Source organism: Lepisma saccharinum, chromosome 29 (assembly GCF_977018435.1).
Source record: "Lepisma saccharinum chromosome 29, izLepSacc3.1, whole genome shotgun sequence".
In the NCBI taxonomy this organism is placed as follows: domain Eukaryota; kingdom Metazoa; phylum Arthropoda; class Insecta; order Zygentoma; family Lepismatidae; genus Lepisma; species Lepisma saccharinum.
Window position 1 is genome coordinate 4390443 of NC_139257.1, and position 23792 is coordinate 4414234.

Sequence of the window (23792 nt, forward strand, 5' to 3'; positions counted from 1 at the left end):
TCGTCGAATTTTCTGGAACACTGTTATTCGGATATTTCTTGCGAAACACAGTTTTTACACTAGCGTATGATTTTGAACAAAAATAATGTTCCACAATGAACACCCTCTCTTCCAAAGAGTACTTCATTTCACAGAACAATTCTAATCTTCCCCTACGAACAATGCAAAATGTACGGCTCAAACAGTTCTGAGTACACAACTAATTGATTCTTTTGTTCTCCTTCGGTGGGCGCTCTTATCGCATTGCATGGTTGCCAGGAGTAGGTAAGTAACACTTTTTTCACCATAATTTTCATTTTCTTTTTTTCCTGTTTCCAGTATTTCCATGTCATAGACCATCACTAAACACATCTTTTGTTGCCTTCAAACATCAACAATGTTGCCACTGTACCTCATAATTTTTTTAAAACACCCATTTGGACCGGTACGCCTTTACGAGGCATTTCAGGATTGGCTATACGCGAAAATGATCGGTTTTCTTCTCTGAACTATAGATGGCGAAATAGTCCACCTACCCAAGGTGGAAATTGACGTCCAAATTTCCGTACAAATGTTTGACATACAATTTTCCATGCTTTGTGGAAAAATAAATTTACACTTCACTTACATTTGGCAACACTGCACCCGTTTGTTGTTTCTATGTTTAAAAATATCTACTTGGACAGGGCTAATTTGGTGTATGACTTATGTATGTACAGGTTTTGGTTACAAAGTAACGCCACTCTTAATTACCAGTTGCGACATTCGTGGGACACCCTGTATATTTTTAGAATTGGATTTGAAAATTCAGGTGCAAGGTGAAAATTTTCAAGCATCATGCAACTCTGTGCCGTGTATTATTTTACCCCTGATGAAAGTTTTGTCCTACTCATTTCAAAATTCTTCATGCACTCACCTTTCTGTCTCTGCACCTGGATATTCATCTTCAATTGTGAATTCATTCTTCACATCTGCAGACTCTACTTTAACATTTTCACTCTCATCAGTTTTGAATGCAACAGCACTAAACTGTCCAACGTATTCTCTAGTATCCAAATATTTACTATCCTCAGGCAAAAATTCACTCATCCCAGCACCAGAGTGCAGATATACATGAGAGTAGCTACCACCATCATCCCCTGAGTTATCGACTTTCATTTGTTCAGATTTATTAACTGATGATAATGATGGCTGCCAAGTGTTTTCATTCGACTCTTTATGAAGATAAATATCTTGAGATTCCCTCTTTATTGAGCATGTCATGAGGTCAGGCTCTGCCTTCAGTAGGTTCGACAAAGAGTGATCATGAAACTCCATCTGTGATGATGAGGGTGAGGCACTTGAAATCTGAAAATATATTTTACAAACAAACTTCAGATGGCGTTCCAATTGAAAACAAAATAGTGTAAAAAACAAACTATTGAAAGAGAAATTGTTAACGGTTGATTAAACACAGGATTTTAGAATAATGCTCTACATTCGTGGATTGCTAAGACTACTTCAATATTATTTTTAACTTTTCATTTCACAGAAGAATGGAAAATAGAACGATCTGAAATTAAATGGTGACCTGACACACTATTCTTAAGCTTCCAATCAAAACCTAAAGAATATAAAAATGACTAGAAGGAAATGATGTTTCCAATCCGTTACATTGTTGTTCAAATTACCTTTTCTATCTGTGGCCTGTAAATACCTATTCCAAAAATTACACATCAATTTGGGTTTGTACATGGGTTGTTCAATAAATATTAGCCTCAATCTGTTTCAAAGACATTGTAATTTTTGTGACGTGTTTTGCATATCTGTGTACTATATAATGAAATTGAATCCCTGTGCCTCATCTAGATTTTCTCTTGGACAGCTGAATGTACAGGGAAGCAATATATTGGAGAAAGATAATGTCAGAGTTGTTCCTGAAGGAGAATTCTCCAAAAGAAATTGGCAAGGAGATGTTTGTTATGTAAAAAGATAACGTCCCATCATATGGCATTGTGAAATTCAAGCACAATATAATTTAGATGTGGTCAGATCCTGGTTGAGTCGGAGCACATTCCAGATCATTCTTAAAGTCATTGATTGGTTGATTGATTGAATTGGTGTTATAAGTCCACTTTATGCACCGCAAGGCTAATCATAAAGTTTAAAGTGGGATCAAACCACTAGGTAGCTCCACCGGGTATTGAACTCTGGACCCCTTCAGTACAAGGTGATGACACTACCACTAGGCAATCAGGGAGGCCCTCTTTCTTTCTTTCAGTCATTGATGGCAGACAATATAAAGATGAAGTCTTTATCATGGAAAACCACAGAATACCTGTGCATCACTTGCTTAAGAGGGGGTGAAAATTAATGTGTGCTCAGTGGAATGAATCACTTATGATTATTTCCATTTACAGAAATAGAATTCCAGAAGAATTCCCAGATTAGTGACAGTTGGAAACCTGTTAAACAAATCACAAGATCTGCTAACCTTGTTCAAAAATTGAGGACCTCTATGGGAAACAGACCCAAATCTAAAATATCAAATTTTACAGGAGACAAAATATAATATTATAATAAACTTATTGAGTATCATTCTTTAATTTCAAGTAATACAATGCATTTCCAACATTTTGCATGAAAATAATATAGTTCTTAATAAAATATTAATTTAAGAGTTACATTACAGGTCCTTTTTCCATGGAGACATTAATATATTATGATTAAATAATATATTTGCTTGCTATTGGTCAGACCAGCAAACAAAAAATACCACATAGTGCACAAAACTAACTCTTTCCAACATGACTTGATGGTTTGATTCATCTCAATTTGGTTTTGGTGTAAAAAAAATCACAAAGCAATTCATGTTTTCGGCCGGTTGAACAAAGAGAAATGATTTTTTTTACTTCTTGGCAACCTGTAATGATTACCTTGAGTCGATTCAGGTCACTTTCCAGATGGATACCTTTTACATCGCTGCCATTTTTGACTTTTCCCCCCAAACCCATTCCAGAGATACACTTCCAGAAGAGCCATATCTGGCGAGGCCCTGGTGCCATAAACTTAGCTCAATCTACAAAACCTTTCACCTTAGTTTAAAATCTCGGCCCAAAGTATCTCCCTTGGTTGCATTATTGTGAAGTCGTAAATATGTTCGTATAAGTAACAAATGGCTTAACATTTAGGACCTCTGTGGAATATGGACCCATGTTCATAGACAGAGGACCTTTTCAATGGAATCATTTATCAGGGAATCAACTTTGAGCAGAGGGAGAACTTTAAGCTACAGGCAAAACAGAAAAAGTTGTTGTTCAATCATGAAATCAAAATTTTGCACATAACTTCACTTAATTATGTTTCATCATGTGCCCCTGCACATTAAGAGTAATTTAGGAAAAAATTGGACTTCGACCCATTCTTCCAGAGAGGTCCTCAACTGTGGAGAGAATTTTTCTTTCATCTAAGTATTATTATGGTCTGCCCTGGCGTGGTTGCTCAACCTAAGATGTTACGTGAAAATCCTACCTCACAGTTTCCTTATCCTAAAAAATTCAAACTTCAGAACCTTCCTTCCCTGATTGACTTTCACCCAACTACCATGCAGTATGCCTGAGGTTAGTAGTCATCTTTGCATGAACCAAAAATAAAAATAGCTCACTTTAAAAAAAATTAATTGTAGAACTGAACAATGAAAAGAAAATAAAGAGATTTAAAATTTGTCTCTCTTTTCTTGGGCACCCTATACAGAATTGGTTATAGGTCCTTCTTAAACGCAAGTACTATAGATCAGCAGTCAGTCAATATCGAGCCGCAAGGTCAATACATTCAAGTAAGATTGGTAAATATTCTCTCCTGTCATATTTTGTTTTTCATAATTGCTGAGACATACAATTTATCTCTAATTACATGGTGAAAAGGAATTGAACGACTACTGTCATGCTACAAATTAATCAAATAACCAGCATTCACCATCCCGTGTGTCACGATGTGTACTATCTCAACATGCACTGTGAATTCTTCCCCTTCTGGAAGGAAATGCAAGATTAGTACAAGATTAAATTCAAATATTGTATGGACAAGTCAGACATTAATCTCAAAGAATCACAGTTAACATTACTGGTATTTATTCAGGAAAAACAAATTGTATATGACACACATTAGATCATTAGATCTGACAGACCAATCCCAATCGTCCTTACCTTTGATAATGTAATTCGCCTTGTATTACATAACATGTAAAGAAATGGCCAAAAGTAAAATCAAACTTTCAAGGAACATACATATAAAGATCTGTGCAGTTAAGGTTTCAAATGTTCCTACAAATAGATGAACAATTTCCACTTTATTCTTGAAGTCACCCTATGTGACCTATAAGTAGACTGTACTTTCACCATTACATTAATCCTAATAGTAAATATGATAATTTATTCTTGGAATTTATCACTTCGCTGACTTGTGGAATCACAGTTAGCTTATTCGTGCAGTAAGTGGCCTGGAAGTAATCACTACTTGAAGGAATTTCCACCACGTCATAAACCAAACATTTATTCTGAATATATCAACTTTACTGGCTCAGAAAAACGGTACGTTTATAGCTATGTACCTGTTGTTTATTACATGCACACACCCAGCGAACTACATGCGAGTCGCTGAACAAGAACCAGATTTCTGACGTACATGTGCCACGTGAGTACATGCAAACTTTCACTGAGAAATGGATCGATAACGAACACAGCTTGGATATACTTTTCCTATTATTCGAGGAAAACTTAAGGGTGGGCTCATGTTGGTTGCATGGTTCAAATACTGTAGTAATGCATTGTTATGCAAACACGTAATGCACTGTTATGCAAACACGTTCAGAATTACATTCACTGGCTTCACCCTTACTTGCTGTTGGCCATTCTCAAACTGCCTGCCTACCTTGTGACATCCATGAGAAATTGGTTACACTTTTTACCGGGAAATGGGTGTAATCGATCACATCCAGGAACACGCATTCGTCATTTCCTCCTGCGAAGAATGCCGATCAAGATGTACTCCTAGGTCGATACACTTTTTCCGGAAATTCCACTGGCCTTTTCTTGACCTTTACGCACTATCACCATCATCTGTTTTTATTTCTCAACTCCTTCCTATTTTACACTTTTCAATTACCAAACCAACCACCACTGTACAATGTCATTGCATGTGTTAAGGACCAATTTGATAATTAATGACCACATTTCTTTTCAATCAATTCAAATCTTATAGAAATCAATCCCCATGCGGCGCACTATTTTATATCGCCATCTGCGATCTAATCTCTCTCGCACTTTCTTTTTCTCCCTTCCCGCCTTACGTGACTGCACAAAGCTGGCCATGCTAATCTACTAATCTAGGGTGGCTACAAGCAAGCAGAAATAAATTCCCTGACTTTTCCAGGACAAAATTTACATTTTCCCCCGACAATTACAAACTAAACTTAATCGATGTTTTTGCAAATGGAAATAATGAACTCGCGCAGATCCACGTATGGTTTTGTTAAGTACCAATATTATCTTCTATGAAATTGACTTAATTTCTCTATTCTCTATGATTTGAATTCAAACTGCAAAATAATGAATTTGGAAAATTATTACAATTCACAAGCAAGGGAAGGATTACAGAATTTTGTCATACGCAGTAAGTTTCAAATAAAATACTTGATTATTTCTAAAGTTACCACTAAATGAGATAAGAGTGAAGAGTGATTGATTAAGAAATACAATTTGTAATTTATCAGTTTCCTTATACATTCTCGGTATTATATGTTGATATTTTCACTGAGGTTTGGAACCCTCTGCTTGCAAGAACCATGAGTGTGGACTCATTTTGCAATGCATAAAGTTACTTCTCTGTAAAGCAAACAACTTAACTTTTGCATATAAGTAAAACAATTGAATCTAACAAAATAAAGTGTCATATTTCCTTACATTATCAATGGGATTTTTGCTTCAGTACAGTATATCCAAGTGAAATACTGTGAAACTCACAACATGCACTTATACCATTAATGCTGACGAAAAGGGTATGTACATATTAGAAATTTAACGCAAGGAATTTATAGAATTGCATTGTATAGGTACCTGATTTAGCTAACCACACATTAAAACAGGAACACTCTAATAATAAAAGCTTCTGAAAGGTCATATACGAGGAGCATCCTGAACAAAGCTCCAATGGTGCCTATACGGAGCACTAGTGGTTGGAGAGCGACACACCCACATATGCAGGCAGGAAGAAGTGGCATGTAACTGTAATCTGGTACAGTTGCAATGCAGCCATTTTAGGACAGTTCTAGGTTAAAGATTGCAGCTCCCATACAGTCTCCCACCGACTGTGATGTAGCCTACATTGCACGCTCAGAATTTGGCACAGAGCCACCAGCAATCGTGTGAGGTGTGCAGACCGGACGTCGTGAGTGATAGTATGGTCAGATGATGGTGCAGACAATTCACGGAAGGCCAATAAAATGTGCACATACAGCTGAGTACACACGGGCCATTTGCATCACTTCAGGTGAGAGATCTTGGACCACTCCCTGTACAGCCCTGGCCTTGAATGTAACGACTTTCATCTCTTTGTTTAACTAAAGTGGTTCTGACAGGACAAGGATTTGACACCTGCACTGCGGTAGAGATAGTTCCAGTCTTTGCTATCAGACACATATACCATGTGCATACAAAATTCAGTGCCATGCTACGACAAATGCCAGAACAATGGTGGTGTTTATGCCGAAAATTAGGTTAGGACTCACTGTTACTAATGCAATAAATTACAACTGATATTCATGTTTTATTTATGCCTAATCGGTAGGGACCTTGATATTTTGTTATTTCTTTTCAAATTGGTGTATTTTCTTATTTTTTATTTTTTACTATTCGGTGTTATCTTTCCCAAAATTCACATTTTTCATTTTAGCGCATTTTCTGGCAAATATCTGAAATTATACCTTCATGGTGTTTTTAAACTACTGTTTCAAATTGTAAGTCACATGGCTTACGCCTCTTCGTGCCAGTTTAATAACTTGAAAGTTATTTTGGGAAAGGTATTTTCCCTACCCCTTTTTTAATTTTAAAGTTGGGATTTTAGATAATGGAAATTTCCCCGTATATACTGAAGGGTGCATATTGACCATAAGTGGTGATGCACCCAAAAAAATTAAAATCATTCAATCTCACTTGACAGATACAGATATATTATGGCACCAAAAATTGGCATTATCTTTTTTGACTTGTTAGTGTTATGTTTCCCAAAATTCGCGTTTTTGTTTTAAAACATGTATCTGCCAAATATACTGAAACTTAATACTCCATTGTGCTTTTAAACTATTATTTTAAATTGTAGGTCACATGGTCTATGTATTTTCGTGACAGTTTGATATGTTGGAACAGATTTTTGAGGAAGTAAAAGTAAACTGCTCCCCTGCACTTTTCCATGAAGGTGTATAGGGGTGTGGAGTTAGGGCCCCACACTCTCTTGATCACAATTGAAGGTGGGGGTGATGTGATCAGCACCATGCTCCTGGCTACCTTTATTCCTCAAAGTTTCCTCAAGGTACCAGCTTCATATGATGTTGGGTGGGTGCCGCAGCAGTTTGAATAGGTGGAAAACATCCCGGTTCTCCCCCGCAGGGGATCGACCCCGGGTCTCTTGCATAGTAGTCAGATGCCCTAACGGTTGAGCTCCATTATTACTCGCTCGACAAATGCCGATGGTGCGCACTTAGCTTGGTAATTCAAAACATATCTCGTGCGACAAATACGAAGATGTGGCTTTCGTGTGACGGTAGATACGCACTCGATCTCCTGTTAGAACCCTGCCACTTTGCTCTGTGATGCAAATGGTTTTGATAGAAGTTGAAAAAATCATGGATAATACATGATTTAATGTGGCTGTCGTAATTATTCTATGTACGTATAACTCTATAGTTTACTCTTGAGTAAAATGTTGGAAAACTTGCATGTTCTAATTTTTCGTTGTTTTAGAACAATTCTTTTTTTAAAAAATTGCAAGAAACGCCAACAATTTGCATTTTATGCCAAATTCGCATTATTTCGATATTTCGAAAGGGCGAAAAATGTGTCCAGACATCACTGCACATTCTTAAACATAACTTCGCAGCAATTACCATTTTTCACGGTTTTTGCTTTTGCGAAAAATCAATGTCCCTACTAATCTGAAATTACTTTCTAGCCACTCCTCATATAAATCAGTAGATGAAAAGTGAAAATTTAGCAGGGCTGGCAGAGAAAAGTCAATTCTTGAAGAAAGTGATTTGCTTTTATGATTGCATGATTCGAGTAAATATTTTAAAATATTTACGTATTTATTATTAATATTTTATTTCATAATATCGGACATTAACCTTACTCAGTGAGAGATTAATGATCATCTTTCACGAGTTTAAACAGACAGAACGGAGTGTGGCATTAATTTCATTGCAATACTAGTGTTGCAGCAAATTTGAGGTTGAGAGCATGCACTTGCCAATTTTTATAATGCTCACCAATGCAGATTTATGTTTCACTTTTCGTGATAGTATTCAATATACATCCCGTTTGTTTGGATTCTTCTTGATATCTAAAAATAGTGGAATGTCATTGTAAACATATGTTAACTTGTGTGAAACCAGTAACACGTCAGGATGATGAAATAAAACCTTCGTAAGCACTGCTACATTAAATAAGGTGAAGTGAGGCAGAAGAGTAATAAAATTCCAGCAGCATATTTGCAGTCTAAAGCTCTTCATGTTTATGCATGCAATTTTTGTTGGATTTGCAGTCCATGCAATTTCTGTCACATGTTGTAGTGAGATACTTTGTCGAATGGCGTTATTCGACAAAAATCGTATGTATCAATGGAACCTATTTGTTTCCATGTTCCTTCAGTTTGCCCAACAAAATGCCTTACTATGACGTCTGACAACTATCGGACGGCGCCACCTGCACTTATCCGCTCCATCTGTTGACAAGTCCCCTTACTTCTCCCATACAGACAAGAAAAAATGATAATTCAATGCATTTCCCATGTAATATTTAGAGGCTTAACCTTCACTCCCCCGATGATACCATAGGGTAAAATCAGAGTAAGGTCATACTGGTCTGATGATTCCATATGGTATCATAGTGCTGATTACGGAATGAATGTGCTTTTTGGACCTTCATACTCTTATGTTTAGGTGCAAACTCTGACACAGGTCTGGAGCAAGCCTGGGAAATTCATATTGATGACCAACCTCCCTCCCCCCCCCCCCACCTCTCCGCAACATATCCATGCCACATTTCTGAACAGAGTTTCACATTTTGGATCATTATTCAACTTGTATGGCACCCAGAAACATGAAACATGTTTCAGTCTCTTTGGAAACGTCCATTCTTTGAAAAGAATACTAAAGTTTGCATCTTCTCCCCAAAATAGCGGGAGAAGAGGGGGCAAACTCCAGATTTTTAGTTTTTTTCCATTGAAATTCGGGGGACATGCCCCCCCCCCCAAGCAAGCCTTCCTTGGTCCGGTGTTCTGAATTATACATGGTTGGATGCGTTGATGTTTTAGCTGCAAAACAAAAGTTATCCGAAGTAGATTGCTCCCATAGTGCCAGAGCTATAACAATTTTCCTCCAAAGAGTGTTCGAATTTAAATTCCCAATGAAAAGCCCGGGCGAGAGAATTTTCTCTCTCTCTCCTCCTGCTATCACTGGTTTCTGGCACCTTGGTTGTGTTGCACATAAAAGGGGCCTAAAAGTTGAGGCCGAAACTTACGAACGAGATTTCCTGTTCCCGTGCAGAGTTCCATAATGATATCTTTAAATAAATAAATAATAAAAAAAAAGTCAATGAAGAAGAAATTCCCTGACTTTTTTTGACACCTCAAATTCCCTGACTTTTCCCAGTTTTCCAGGTCTATCACCACCCTGTAATCTTACAGTTAATGAACACAGTTTTTATAAATCTTTCATTAAAATAGATTGGTTTGTAGCTCTTAATAATTATTACAACAATGAATGCTTTTTTTATTTTATGCCATATGCACAGTTTTGCTGCTAGGAGTAAGTAAAAATAACAAACTTATTGTTGATGAATGAACTTCCCTTGAATTAGATTGCCCATGTTCCTTTCGGAATCACCATCACTCCATCGGCTGCAAAGTTATGCATAGATGAACACAGCAATCATGCACATTTCACCACTTCCCGGTAAATTATCTTATGTTAATGTCGAGGCCTATGACAGTATCGTCATCGTATATACAAAGAAATTTTGAATTTTGAAACTGAAAGTGAAAGGTAGCCAAAGGAAGGTGACGACATGATTTTCTACCCACGAAGGTTCAAACAGCAAAAGGAATTGTTCTAAGGTAATAATGATTAACCTTTTGAGTCCCAAGACCATTTTCACAAGTAAGCCTCACGGTCCCGAGCCGATTTTGAGCAAAATGCAGAGTTTCAATTAAATGAGTGTAGATCGGAGACTAATTGCCCTAGAGAGATGAGTGATATACCGTTGTACGCGGAATGAACCAGAGATTCAGACTCTATGAAATTTATGCAAATTCGGCGTATATATGGAGGGGGAAAGGGGGGAAATCCCCTGAAAATACTTTTTTTTTTTAAAAAATGGGGTTTCGTCCACCCCCCTCGAAACAAGTACATGACAGTGTCGACATGAACATGGAAATGATCGCTGACATGTAAGGAACACAAAAATATTTGCATTATTATCATATGACCAATGTAACTTGAGTTGTACATCCCAAAAGGAATGGTCGGCACGCCACTGATTCAAGCTTCAAAATGCAGCGGTACCTTGAAATGACTTTAGCTCAGACACTATTTGCCCTGGAGATACGAACTATATACCGTTGTACGCAGAATGAATCACAGATTCAGACAATATATAATTTATGCACATTTGGCGTATATATGCAGGGGGAAAGGGGGAAATCCCCTGGAAATCTTTTTTTAAAAATGGGGTTTCCCCCCCCCCCCGCAAAAAAGGATATAAAAAGTTCAAAATGCACATAGAAATTATCGCTGGCATGTAAGAAACAGAAAAATATTTGCATCATTGTCGTATGACCAATGTAACTTGAGTTGTAACCCCAAAAGGAATGGTGGGCACGCCACTGATTCAAGCTTCAAAATGCAGTGGTACCTTGAAATGACTATAGCTCAGAAACTAAATGCCCTAGAGATATGAAAGATATACCGTTGTACGCAGAATGAATCACAGATTCAGAGGATATATAATTTATGCACATTCGGCGTACATATGGAGGGGGAAAGGGGGGAAATCCCCTCAAAAATACTTTCCTTAAAAAATGGCGTCCCCCCCACCCCCCGCCCCCGATAAAAAATGTCAAAATGAACAAAATGCAAAATTTATGCAAATTTGGCATATATATGGAGGGAGGAGGGAGAAAACCCCCAAAAATTATTTTAAAAAAATTGTTGAAATGTTTGAAATTTATATTTTCCCTTGAAAAGAGACGCAAAAGAGAAGTCCCTTTTCCTGCCTTTTCACCTCCATTTTCATGAAGAAAAAAAAAGGTGCAAGAAACATTTCTGTTAAATACATGTGTTAGGGACAACATAAAAAAATCGAAATTCTAGCCAAAAATAGAAAAGTTATAACATAAAAACTACGACCTTGACACAGCATCTCGATCGAGATGCTTGGGACCGTGAGGGTTACTTTTAGGTATCTCGATCGAGATGCTTGGGATCCAAAAGGTTAATAGAGCCTGGATGTGTATGTAAATACATATTCTATTCCTTTCTAGATACATACTTTGAACAGGAAACTGTCGACAAATTATGTAATTGACATGATTTTGCATAAGTTGCATATTACATATTTTAACATATTTGCCCAGACATTACACATTCTACATATTTGCTAATCTACTTTACATAAAACAACAAATTTTGGTTAGTTTTCCTATCTTGATCCTTTTTCCTACATTTTTGATCTCTGAAACATGATGAAGAAAATTTGTAGCTCATGTGATGTCATATTTTCTAATCAATGAGATGCATAATGCTTACGGTCACCTAAAATTGACTGCCAAGTCAAAAGACAGGCTGAAGACAGTAAAAAAGAAAAAAATGGAACTGTTATTTATCAAAAGATCTTGGATTCCCCCCCCCCCCTCCTCAATGAAGGTGTATGATGCACGACAGCTGAAAACATGGAAAAGTACATAGTGGTTCATTCTGTAATAGAACATAAGAAAATCCTGTATGCATTAAGTCTTCTTGAATCTGCCCCTACATTTACATATCATACAATAATTTGCGATGTGAAAAGTAATTAATAGTTGACAAAATTGGTTTCCAAAATATGTACATGTTGCTGTCCTTTCTTGAGTTTATAAATCTGATACATATTTTAATTTCAACACCTTGAGTGTCCTTAAAATTTTGTTGAATATGTTCAAATAAATTGCTTGGATGCTCGATTATTAATATTATATATTCATTCATACTACATATCCTTTTCATAATACATATTTAGGTACATATTTTATCAATTATTGTTACTTATTTTGTACTTTGATATCGCATAACAATACGGGGTCTAATGATTACCTGCCAATAAGGAGTAAATTTGCAGGTTCATATTACGCCAACAAACTTGAAAATGATGAGAGAAAAATCATAAAACATAATTGTAGCATATATGGACAGATTCAGGCTTAGGGAGAATATTTCATTTATCAATTAATTCAAAACTGGTTTTAAAATAGTTAATTCTTCTGCCAGAGAGGACTTCCTAAAGAAGGTAACAGTATGACTAATTATGCAGCATATTATAATACATTGTCGACTCTACCATATCACTACAGGTTCTAAAATTTGGCTACGAACAGTGCAAAATTTTAGAATGGCATGTTTATTAATCTGATGTAATTGATTGATTTGCTTTATTTTATTCGATTCTTGCCACTTTTGGCTAATTTGCGAAGATAGGGATGAGTGGTGATATGATGAAATTGATGAATGGACACTCAAAAACATCCCAACCCGAGATCCCTGGTGTTGTAGGACAAGCGCTAACCACTCTGCCATGGGGACCAGCAGAAAGGGTAAAGAAAATTTCCACAAGTGAACTTTAGTTATTAAAAATATTGAACTGTACTTGGAAATTCAAATGCCAGGTGAAAATCTTCAGATACCATGGTGACCTGTATTCATCAACCCCTGGTCTGGACCATTGCAAATGTTTGTGTATTGTAATTAAATAATATGGATGGTGTAATACCTGCTCACAAAAAATATTCAGTATATGCTTCTAAAGTGGATATTTTGGGGGGAGATAGTTTGTGAGATTCTGTTCATGGCATCAAGTTCTGTTTGGGTAATGTCAGGTAACTAAAACAAGCCTCGTCGTTCACTAAGGTATAACCTTGCTGACTTGGGACCAAGATGAACACAACTTACACAGGCTGAGTACAGTGTATCTTGGTATATTTTCCTTGTGGCCCAAGTTGTATGATAATGGCCATTTCCTAATTTTGAGTTTCTCAAGGATATTTGTTAAAGTTGTGGGACACAGGGGCCATATGGAGTCTATGCTCTGTTACATTAAACTCAGGAAATACCTTTCTCACAAACCAATACACTTCTTGACATTTTATATATACTATTCACTACACATTACCTACTTGTACAAATGACGTTGAGACTGTATTAAAGACATTGTGACAATCAAATTATAAACAATATAGCCATTTTTACTAGTATCATTAACAAGCAAGAATTGGAAATGTAGGCCAAGTACTATGGAATAGACATAATAAAATGGGCTACAACACTTCAGCCACTGCTTTATACTGACATATTTCACTTTTACATGTAATATTGAGAACAACCCTTTAAAACTTTAACAAGAATTAAGGGTCCATGGTGATACGTTCAATTTTCAAAATTTCCCCAAAAATTACAATTTTCAAAGATGTTGCATGATTTCCATTTTTTATGCTTCTCTTTTTTGGGGGCTGGGCATTACATATCCTCAAAGAGTGTTTTTGTCATACTTGTCTGTAAATTTTTTTCATAGACCTGATGTCAGAAGTGAAATTTTGGAATTTTTCCCAACTAGCAACACAGCTTTTACAAATCATTATTATTACTTCCCCCATGAAGTATCAGCCAATTTTCAATGAAACTTTGCATGGTTGTAGAAATCTAACCCTTCTAAATACTACATTTCTTCATTCACTTTGGTCTATTGTGTTGGCCACAAAGGCATACTAAAGACAAATTTATATTTAACCCTCAGTTAGGCAAGCCATTTTCTGTAACATGCATAGGCACATGGCATAAACCTCTCTCCCAGCCCTTCAACTATCTATAAGGTATGAAATGCAAAGTAAATTATACTGATCATGAGTGCAAAATGTTCTTTCTTTCTTTGTCTTGAGTTGCAATTTTCTGCTGCTATTTAGAAATGATGGAATATTATAAATTTGACGTCAGTCACATGCTTGGTGAACAGTTGTCCCCACATGGCTAAATACATAACAACCAAAGCAAGGCATGTTCACTTTTGGTCACACGGCACTTTCATATTCACATTCAGTAGTACTAATACTCCACTTCCTCACTAACCCACTTCTGTATAACATCAGAATACATTGATATTTTTCTTCCGATGTACTTGCGCACATGGAGGACAACTGTACACAAAGCACATGACTAATGTTAGCATTGTAATATCGCATGGTTTAGAAGTGCAGCAGAACTGTGCTAAGAACAAAGACCAAGAAAGAATGTTCAGCTACACAAAAGCAATCATGAGCAGTATCGTTCACAGTGTTGCAATCTCACAATGAATATAGATGGGGGATACCTGTATCACAAAAAGTGCCTCCCTATGGTGCAGTGGTAGCATCATCGCCTTGTAATCAAGGGGTCCCCGGTTCAATACCCGGTGGAGGCACATGGCACGGTTCGGATCTCACTTTAAACTGTAGGTCCAGTCCCGATTAGCCTTACTGTGCATAAAGTGGACTTAAAACACCAAATCAATCAACCAACCAACCTGTACCCCAAACACCTAACGGAGGATTAAATTTTTTGATTCCATTCTTGTTCTGACTTTAACTTTCATTATTGGGACATACAATGTACAATTTTCACCTCCACTAGCCCTGTCATTATGGGGGGGGGGGGGGGGGGTTCATACATATACAAATATACGATCTCGAGCTACATTTTTTTGTACATGGCAGCATGTTTGTGAAGGGCTATTGATGTGTATATTAAACAATGTGTTCAGTTTGGCCTTGGACCGAGATAGTGTGTGACTGTAGGCGATGAGGCATGGAACAGATACAAGCATTTTAGATCCATAACATCCTGCTTAAGGGAAGGAGGCACAGTTACGCACCAATTGTGGATTTATTTCAATATCGCGTGAATGGGCACTGCTGCTAAAAAAAAAAACCTGGCTGAATCAAGAGTATGAATTTCTCTCCATGTTTGCAAATGGAAGTGTTTTTTTAATGTTGATTATTAAGCTGGACATGATATTTAAAAAATATGAAGAATAAGAATTTTTGGAATCCCATGTATTCCTTATGGGGAATCAACTTCAACATCAAGTTACGGCTAATCAAAAGGAAGTTTTGACATTTCTGCTTGACAATCACTTCTTCAAACTGCCCTCTTCCTGTTAATATCATTTTCTATTCCATCCGAAGTTTGATATTCCCAAGATAAGAGATCAAATAATACTCCCATATGCGCAATGCATTTCTCCTTGCCTCCTGGCAGTGTTGCCAAACCTGGTGTGCATAAGAGCCAAATTTCATGTTAAATGGAGTTAAAACTGGCTTTCAAGGAGCTAGATTTATAAAGTGCTTCCTAGAGTAATGATAGTTGTCAAAGGGGTGGGATGCTGCTACTACCGTTAACTCTAAATTGATGACAATTTATTCTTACTTTTCACCATCTAGATCCGATGGCATCGGCCATCTCATGGTTGTATGAAATCGAAAACAAAGGATTCCCTGTTAACAATATTATGCCAATTTCCCGTCAACATGGTGATATAAAAAATAACTGGGGATATGAGAGAGAGTGGGGCGATGCAGCCAATATAACAATATCACGTCACATGCAAAATGTATAATCATGGCAAAAGTTAGTCTATGTGGGCCAGAATCAGTGATGGTATCAAAGTGGAGCATGGGGGCAGGTGCCCCAGTTCACAGCCAAATCAGTGCACGAAAGAGGCAGATCTGGCTCAAAGAGAGCTAAGTTGGCAACACTGACTTGGAGGAAAAAGTGGGGCAGAGACTGTCCAACATGCCCTTAAGTTTACTCACATATCTCTAACATGTAATTATATTGATATTGCATAACGAGTACTAATCTGTGCTACAAGAGTTGATCAAAGTAATTCGTGGTGAAATGCATTCACACATCTTTTCATGAATCTTGATTGATATGTTTGTTCTGTTTGCAAGTTGATTTCTTGTCATTGTTAACCTGACAGGATGCATGTTTGGTAAAAAAAACAAAAAAAAACAGCATGCAGATAATGATATCTTCAATGATTAAGCTAATTTTATTAAGTTTGAATATTTGTATTTCATTTTTAATAAATTGTAGGCATTGAACTAGTGTCATGTTTTGTTTAACAGAAGTACCTAAATTCGGTTGTCTAGTAGATTTTATTCTTAATGATTAGCGAGCTATAAAGAAAAGATGTACCCCTTCCCACCCTCTTTTTACATTTTAATTAAATAATAAAATTCCAGGATATTTCTTTATATCCTTCAACTCTTTTAGAATAAAATGTTCTGAAATACTAATGTAGTGATTAATAGCTGTTATCTGTTTCTGGTCCTGCTACTGCGAATACAAAATTAAATCAAATTGATACAAAAAATTCAATTTTGAAGGAAACAAAACCAAACAAATATACAGATAAACAGACTCTTCTCAAGCCCTAATACTACATCAAAAGTAAATACCCTAAAACGATAATAATTTTTTAAAAATATGAAATCTAGTCATTCTGGGAGATAGTAAATTTTTTTCCGGGAGACCGGAAGAATGCATTCGATTTGATGTTAGAATAGTGAATTTTAGTAGGCCTACCTGTAAATTTTGGTTTCCTAAGGTTTTGTTTTTTTTTTTAAAAAAAAAGGAAAGAGGGAAATAGAGGAGTTATTAACATGACATTTAATGAGTACATTTTGAGAGTGAGAGAGAGAGAGAAGATTGGTTGAGTTATGTTTAATGTTCATTTTATGCACAGTAAGGCTAATCATAATCAGGACTGAACCTAGTTTAAATTGTGATCTGAACCACCATATGCCCCCACCAGGTATAGAACCTGGGACCCCTTGATTACAAGGGGAAGATGCCATCAGGGAGGCTGTGAGAGAGAAATAGTTGGTTAGTTTCAAGGAATAACTTCGGTTTCTCCCTTACATGTCCCCACCTTCATTTTTACAACCTCCACAACTGCTTTTGCAATATTACAGATTGTATCCATCTTAATCAGCTTATTTTAATCTGAATAGCTGAGCAGAACAATAATTCAAGAACATAGTTTATCAAATATTATTGAGACATTCTACGTATATATTCTACATTCGCTCCGCAACTTCTTTGGTATTGATAGCCAGCTGGTGCCTGAAAGTCGCGTCGACAGCTGAGGGCCTGGTCCAATGACGAATGGCTTTGAGAAGGAATAGGGAGCGAGGGCAAAGCTATGTTGCCACTGTAAAATAAACATACCGCGTGCTTGTATCTCATCGAAGTTGGTGTTGTGTTTCGTATGAGTAAAAGTGTGTTTGTGCTTTCCTGAGCATTTTCATTCATTCAATCATGTCAGGAAGTGAAAGTGGATGGAAAGAAGGAAGTTGTCGGAGGGCACGACTAAATAGTTAAGCATGGGAATTTGTGTACTCGTTGCGCGAATTCTTCGAGAAAGAAAAGGAAAATGGTATACTTCTGTTTCCTGTGTCGAAGATGATTCGCAGGACTGCAGCAGCATTAAAAATCAGTAAGAATACAGTAGTCACTATAGGAAAAGAGAAATTTCGTTTAGACGAAGGAATTCAGGCTGGGCCATCAAAATTACGGACACCAGGAAAGAAACATCTTGGGAAAAACGTGACAGAATTGGACGATTTTCAGAGAGATTCTATTCGTAGTCACATTTATTGTTATTATAGTAGAAAGGAGCATCCAACAGTTGCAAAACTGCTAATATCACTGCAGCAAGCCGATCATTTTAAAGGAAGCAAATTTTATCTTCGTAAAGTGTTGAAAGATTTGGGATTTCCTTACAGTCATATCAATGGCCGCAAAGTTTTAATGGAGAAAAACAATATTGTTGCTTGGAGATGCAGATTTTTGAGGAGTTTAAGTGGTGTGAATTTTGATAATGTTGTATGGCTCGACGAAACATGGGTGAACGCGAGCCACACTTTTCTTAAAAGGATGGACTGATGATACAGTACACGGGACAATGGCAGTGCCGGTTGGGAAAGGTAGCAGACTGATTGTGCTACATGATGGCACATCAAAGGGTTTCATACCAAATTGCCTGTGAATGTTTCGGTCAAACAAAACCCACAATTATCATGAAGAAATGAATCACGGCAAATTCAAACATTTGTTTTCTTGAAAATTCATTGGTACAGAATCTTTCAGAACCATCCTTGATTGTTATGGGCAACGCCCCTTACCATTCAGTAATTGAAGATAATACACACAGACTACAGCTTCCAGAAAATCCGAAATAATTTAGTGGTCGAACAGACATAACATTCCCAGACATGTCGACATGAAAAAAGCAGAATTACTGGAACTTGTGGCAAGGCACAAACCTCAATTTCCAAAGTACGTTATTGATGAAATTGCCAGAATGCAAGGCCATACAGTTATAAGACTACCACCTTACCACTGCCATTTCAATGCAATTGAAAGCATCTGGGCACAAATGAAGATACACGTTGCGGAAAAAAAATAATCATTTACAATCACGGAAGTACAAAAACTTTTGTTAGAAGCCGCGAAACAAATTACAGCTGACAATTGGAAGAAAACTGTAGAGCACACAGAAAAAATCATTAAAGAGGCAACGATAAATGAAGAAATCAAAATTTCACTTCATAATTCGAGTGATACCCTAGTGATAACTTAGTTCATATGAAGGAAGATCCGTTAACAATAGTTTTGACTGGGAGAGTGACAGCGATATCAGTGGAGTTTTCAGCCTCTAAAGAGGATTACGAGCTTGGGGGACAACTAACGTGTAAGTAGATATTATAAATATTGTCTCATAGCCTTATGTATTATGTACATTACGTATTTATGTATGCTTGTATGTATTCTCTCTTATGCACATTTGCATGCGTTATGATCCCAGAGCCGCAATAAATAAACTGTTCATGTCCGCCCGCTGTCTTATGTGGCAACGCCCCAGCGTGTGATCACAAACTGTCAATATCAAAGAAGTTTCTCCCAGACTGTAGTAGTTGTAAAAAGGTTTTTAAAAGAAGTATAATGTTAATTAAGTTACTAACCCCCTTAACAACTTTTTTAAAAATCTATTTTGAATTAATACATTAGTATAACCTCAATTTAACAGAGTAACAGAGCAAAACCAAGTGATCTGTACCCCCCATTCCTAAATTGATGTAACAGGGGATACGTATATTGTAAGATAGAATATAGCATCTTGATTAAATTAATTTATATAACAGAAAACTAATGGTTACTACATCCAACATACAGAAGTAAGATCACTGTCTTTCCATCAGACTATTGAAATGATTATTACTCTATTCCGTAATACATGTTAACATCACTTACAATTGCTAAATTGACCGTTAAATATTTCCTTGGAACGTCTCTTTGTGGTCCTTCCAATTCAGAAATTTACGAACTTGCCTTCTTTTGTATGATCGCATCTGCATAATGCTCAGTAATTTTGCTCGCTTTTTGATAAGTTGCCTTCATAATAATTTAATTCCTTTTTCAGATGTATATTCATTTTTCACATGTATATTCATCGGTCAGTACATTTGAAAGTCGTTTTTCTAATCAAAAGTGACAAGATATAAAGCTTTGGATTCCCGCTAATGTGAGTGTTTCACAAAATGTCCTCTGCTGTAAATAATAATAAAAAATATATGTAATTTGATTTTCGTGGAAAATTGGACATTCTTAATTAACTAATATAATAATAATATTAACTACTTTTGCATAAAAGAAGTCACACACTAACCATTCTTAACAAATAACTCCTTTAATGAAACTAAATTAATTCAAACACCTGACACGTCATTAACCATGAATTCTCTTTCTACGTTGCAATGTACATTTCAATACGCTGGTCAAAGAACGTCACTTCTGGTGCTGTCGCCATAGCAACACGCTAGTGGCTAAATAAATCTTGGATCTTTCAGGGTGTAGAGCTCATGGTCTCCTTTATAATAATAATATTAATAATTATAATAATAACAATACATTTCTTTATCCCACAACGCGAGACCAACATCGTGTTCTGACGTCAGACCACAGACTTCTTAGTCTGTGATCATACTAACGTCATGAATTTTGCACTAATTTTAGTGCTAATTTTTCACTAATTGAGTGAAATTAACTAACTATTTTGCACACAGACACTTAAATATGAATGCTATCCAGTGACATGGTCAATACCATATTTTTATTCATTTTGGCAATGTCCATTACAATGTAGAATTGATCATTCATGGTAAAAGTTTACTATCCTTCGGACACCTATAACTTCTTCGTTTCATCATTTTTGACATTCGTACTTACCTATCTGCTTCGCGGAACGTTCCTTAAGGTGTATTGACATTTTTTTCATCAAAGTAATTGCAATTTTTCACATGTTTCTCGTAGTCTTTTCACTTGCCTGAGACACAATATGGCGCGTACACCTTCCCACATAATTGCACGTTGTGCTTGTGTTTTGTCGATCTTCATTCGTTATGCAGTGTTTCAACCTTCGGAACCCAAGAAATACCCGTGAACAAAGCTCATCTGGTCCATTTTTTTAATAACATTTTCGCATTGTTTTACGAAGAAAATTGTAATGTTTCGTGGCGCTATCCGTGAATGGTTTTTGGGGCTGTGTCCCAGAATTGGTGGGAAATTTAAACTATAAAAATATTTTCGTTTGAAATTTTTGAGTCGAAATTTCCCACTGATTCCGGGCTCCGCCCCTGGGGTAATTGACCTACACCCCCAACTGCTAACGTGGCCCCGCCTCTGCTCCCCGGCTTTCTCTATAGAGTCCCTGTTAAAGGCATGTTAGAAATTGGCCGGAGTCACCTGCCCCCAAACTTTTGAATTTGAAGAAATCCGTTTCCAGGATACGGAAATCTTACCTGAATTTCACTACGCATCCACGACACGTCATATTAGGCATATACCCATAGCCCATTTCTTCTAATGAGTAGCTTACATTCAGTGCTACATTTTCGACATTCCTTTCCTTTCTTCACGATCCCGTGTTCAATTAAATTAAAAAATCCACTGGATCTTCCACACCCGGTACGAAATTCACCACACAACCATGACACGTCATGTTTCTAACTTTCGTTGCAAACACAGACAGTTCGAAACACTGGATACCCAATGTACATGAACAAAACACAATCACGACGCGTGATGATGTATGAATTTAAACGTTTCTCCTCCATAGCAGCCATGACAACATGCTGCTGTTTCGTACTACTGCTGAATGTAAACAAAGTTATCCTACTTAGAGCGGCCATATTGGAAGCGACACTAGCGCTCAGGTGGTAATTTTAATCGCGAATTGTCCGTCGGAGAATTCATTTTCAACAATGAACATGAATTTCTCCTATCATACTTTCCCCACATCACACAAAACACCTTCCCGATGTTAGACAATACTACAGGAACTTATTACGGTAAGTAGTTTCTTCTGTAGAAATGAAGAAATCTGTCCGAACAATAGTAAACTAGTACAGTCATTTCATTGGTACAAAAGTAATAAATTACAGATAATTAAATTTTTCGCAAAAAGAAAAGGATATTATGATGTTTTGATCTGTGGTAGAGGGGATTTAGAGAAACTTTCACTCAAGATACCAAGCAGGAATATGTGTACATGTGCTGTACCAAGAATTAAATTGCAAAAAATCACATACCTTATATTCACAAAGCTGGAAAGGTGTGTTTTGTTCTCCTAGGAACGGCTTGCAAATTAACGCACATCTTACAGTAATGTATGCATGAAAAAAAGTACATTATTAAGAAGGCAACGCCAACAAAGTTGGGAAAATTAATGAATGAATGCAGACACTAAAGAAGGCAGGTTTAGAAATTGAAACCTATGAAGAGGAAAGACTACAAAGATGTTCGAAAAAAATACTTAACTGTCACCAATTGTAAGTAATATTAGTATGTATTCCAGAATAGAGTAATAATAATTCCATTAGTACAAATAGCACTATGATATGAGATAGGTCAATTACATGTATAATTTTGAGTACAAAGGATTTAACACATACTTAAGCATATTAAAAAGTATAAAGAGTATAAAATAAAATTACATGTATGATTTTGAGTACAAAGGAATTAACACATACTTATGCATATTAAAAAGTATAAGAGAGTATGGAATAACATAGAAAATAGAAGAAAATCAAAGGTTATGACTATTAGTGAACATAAAAATACAAGAAAAGTCAAAGGTTATGTCTATTAATGAAAAATATGATCTAAGTACTCCTCTGTGCTATAAAACAAATACTTCATAAGCAAGCTTTTTACTGTTATTTTAATTTTGGTTGGATTATGATTCTTGAATTCCTCTGGCAGCTTGTTATAGAATTTTACACCTTGAAATCCTAGACCACTATGTGTTTTGGATGTGCGGACAGTAGAAAGGTGAAGGGAGTTATGCATACGAGTGCTGTACTTGTGTATGTCCAGATTTTTTGAGAAGATTTTAGAATTTGCATGAATAAAGTACAACGTTTCTAATATGTACAAACATGGAAGAGGTAATATTTGAAATTCATTGAAAATTTGTTTTGTTGGGTTTGAGAGGGATACATTCTTCATAAATTTTAATATGCGTTTTTGCCAAATAAAAATTTTCTGCATTTTGGGTGAACTGCCCCAGAAAGAGATACCATATGTGAGTACAGGTTGAATCTGTCCAAAATATACTGTCCTTAAATCATTCAAAGTTAAAACATTTCTCAAAATTCTCATCATGTAGCAGAGCCTGCTTAACTTTTGAGTTAAATTAGTGATTTGCATGTCCCAAGACAGGTTTCAGTCTATCCATACTTCTAAGAATTTTATTGCATTGCATTCTTTGACAACTTCATTGTTAATAATCACATTTAAGTTTTTTATTTGTTTTGCTGGATTAAAATTTATTAGAACTGTTTTATTAACATTCAGCGAAAGCTTGTTGTTGTTTAGCCAGGTGTTTAGTTGTGTTGTTGTTGAAATGGAATTCTTTTGAAGTTGCTCATATTCCAGGCTTTTTACTATGATATTTGTATCATCCGCAAAAAGTATTGTTTGAGACTCTGATAAGGTTTCTGGAAGATCATTTATGTAGAGCAAAAATAAAACTGGTCCTAGAATTGAGCTTTGCGGTACACCTGTATTGAGGAACAGTTGGTCTGATTTGATTTTGTTAATATCTACATACTAACATCTGTCTTTTAAATAAGAGGTGAACCATTTTTTCTGCTAAACCTCTGATACCATAATGGTCCATTTTATCTAGTAAAGTGTCATGCTGAACCAAATCAAATGC

The 23792-nt window shown here is 36.3% G+C and overlaps 1 protein-coding gene across 1 annotated transcript in view; it reads right to left on the minus strand.

The window, feature by feature from the left end:
• The window catches only part of LOC145981174 (uncharacterized), a 77863-nt gene extending 55682 nt beyond the window's left edge, over positions 1-22181 (minus strand). The window contains exons 1-2 of the mRNA XM_083114296.1: positions 22162-22181; positions 896-1326 (exon numbers count right to left, since the gene is read on the minus strand). Coding sequence (XP_082970422.1) covers positions 896-1296 — 401 coding nt within the window. The 5' untranslated portion in view covers positions 1297-1326; positions 22162-22181. The remainder of the gene's footprint in view (positions 1-895; positions 1327-22161) is intronic.
• Between the last annotated feature and the right edge of the window lie 1611 nt (positions 22182-23792).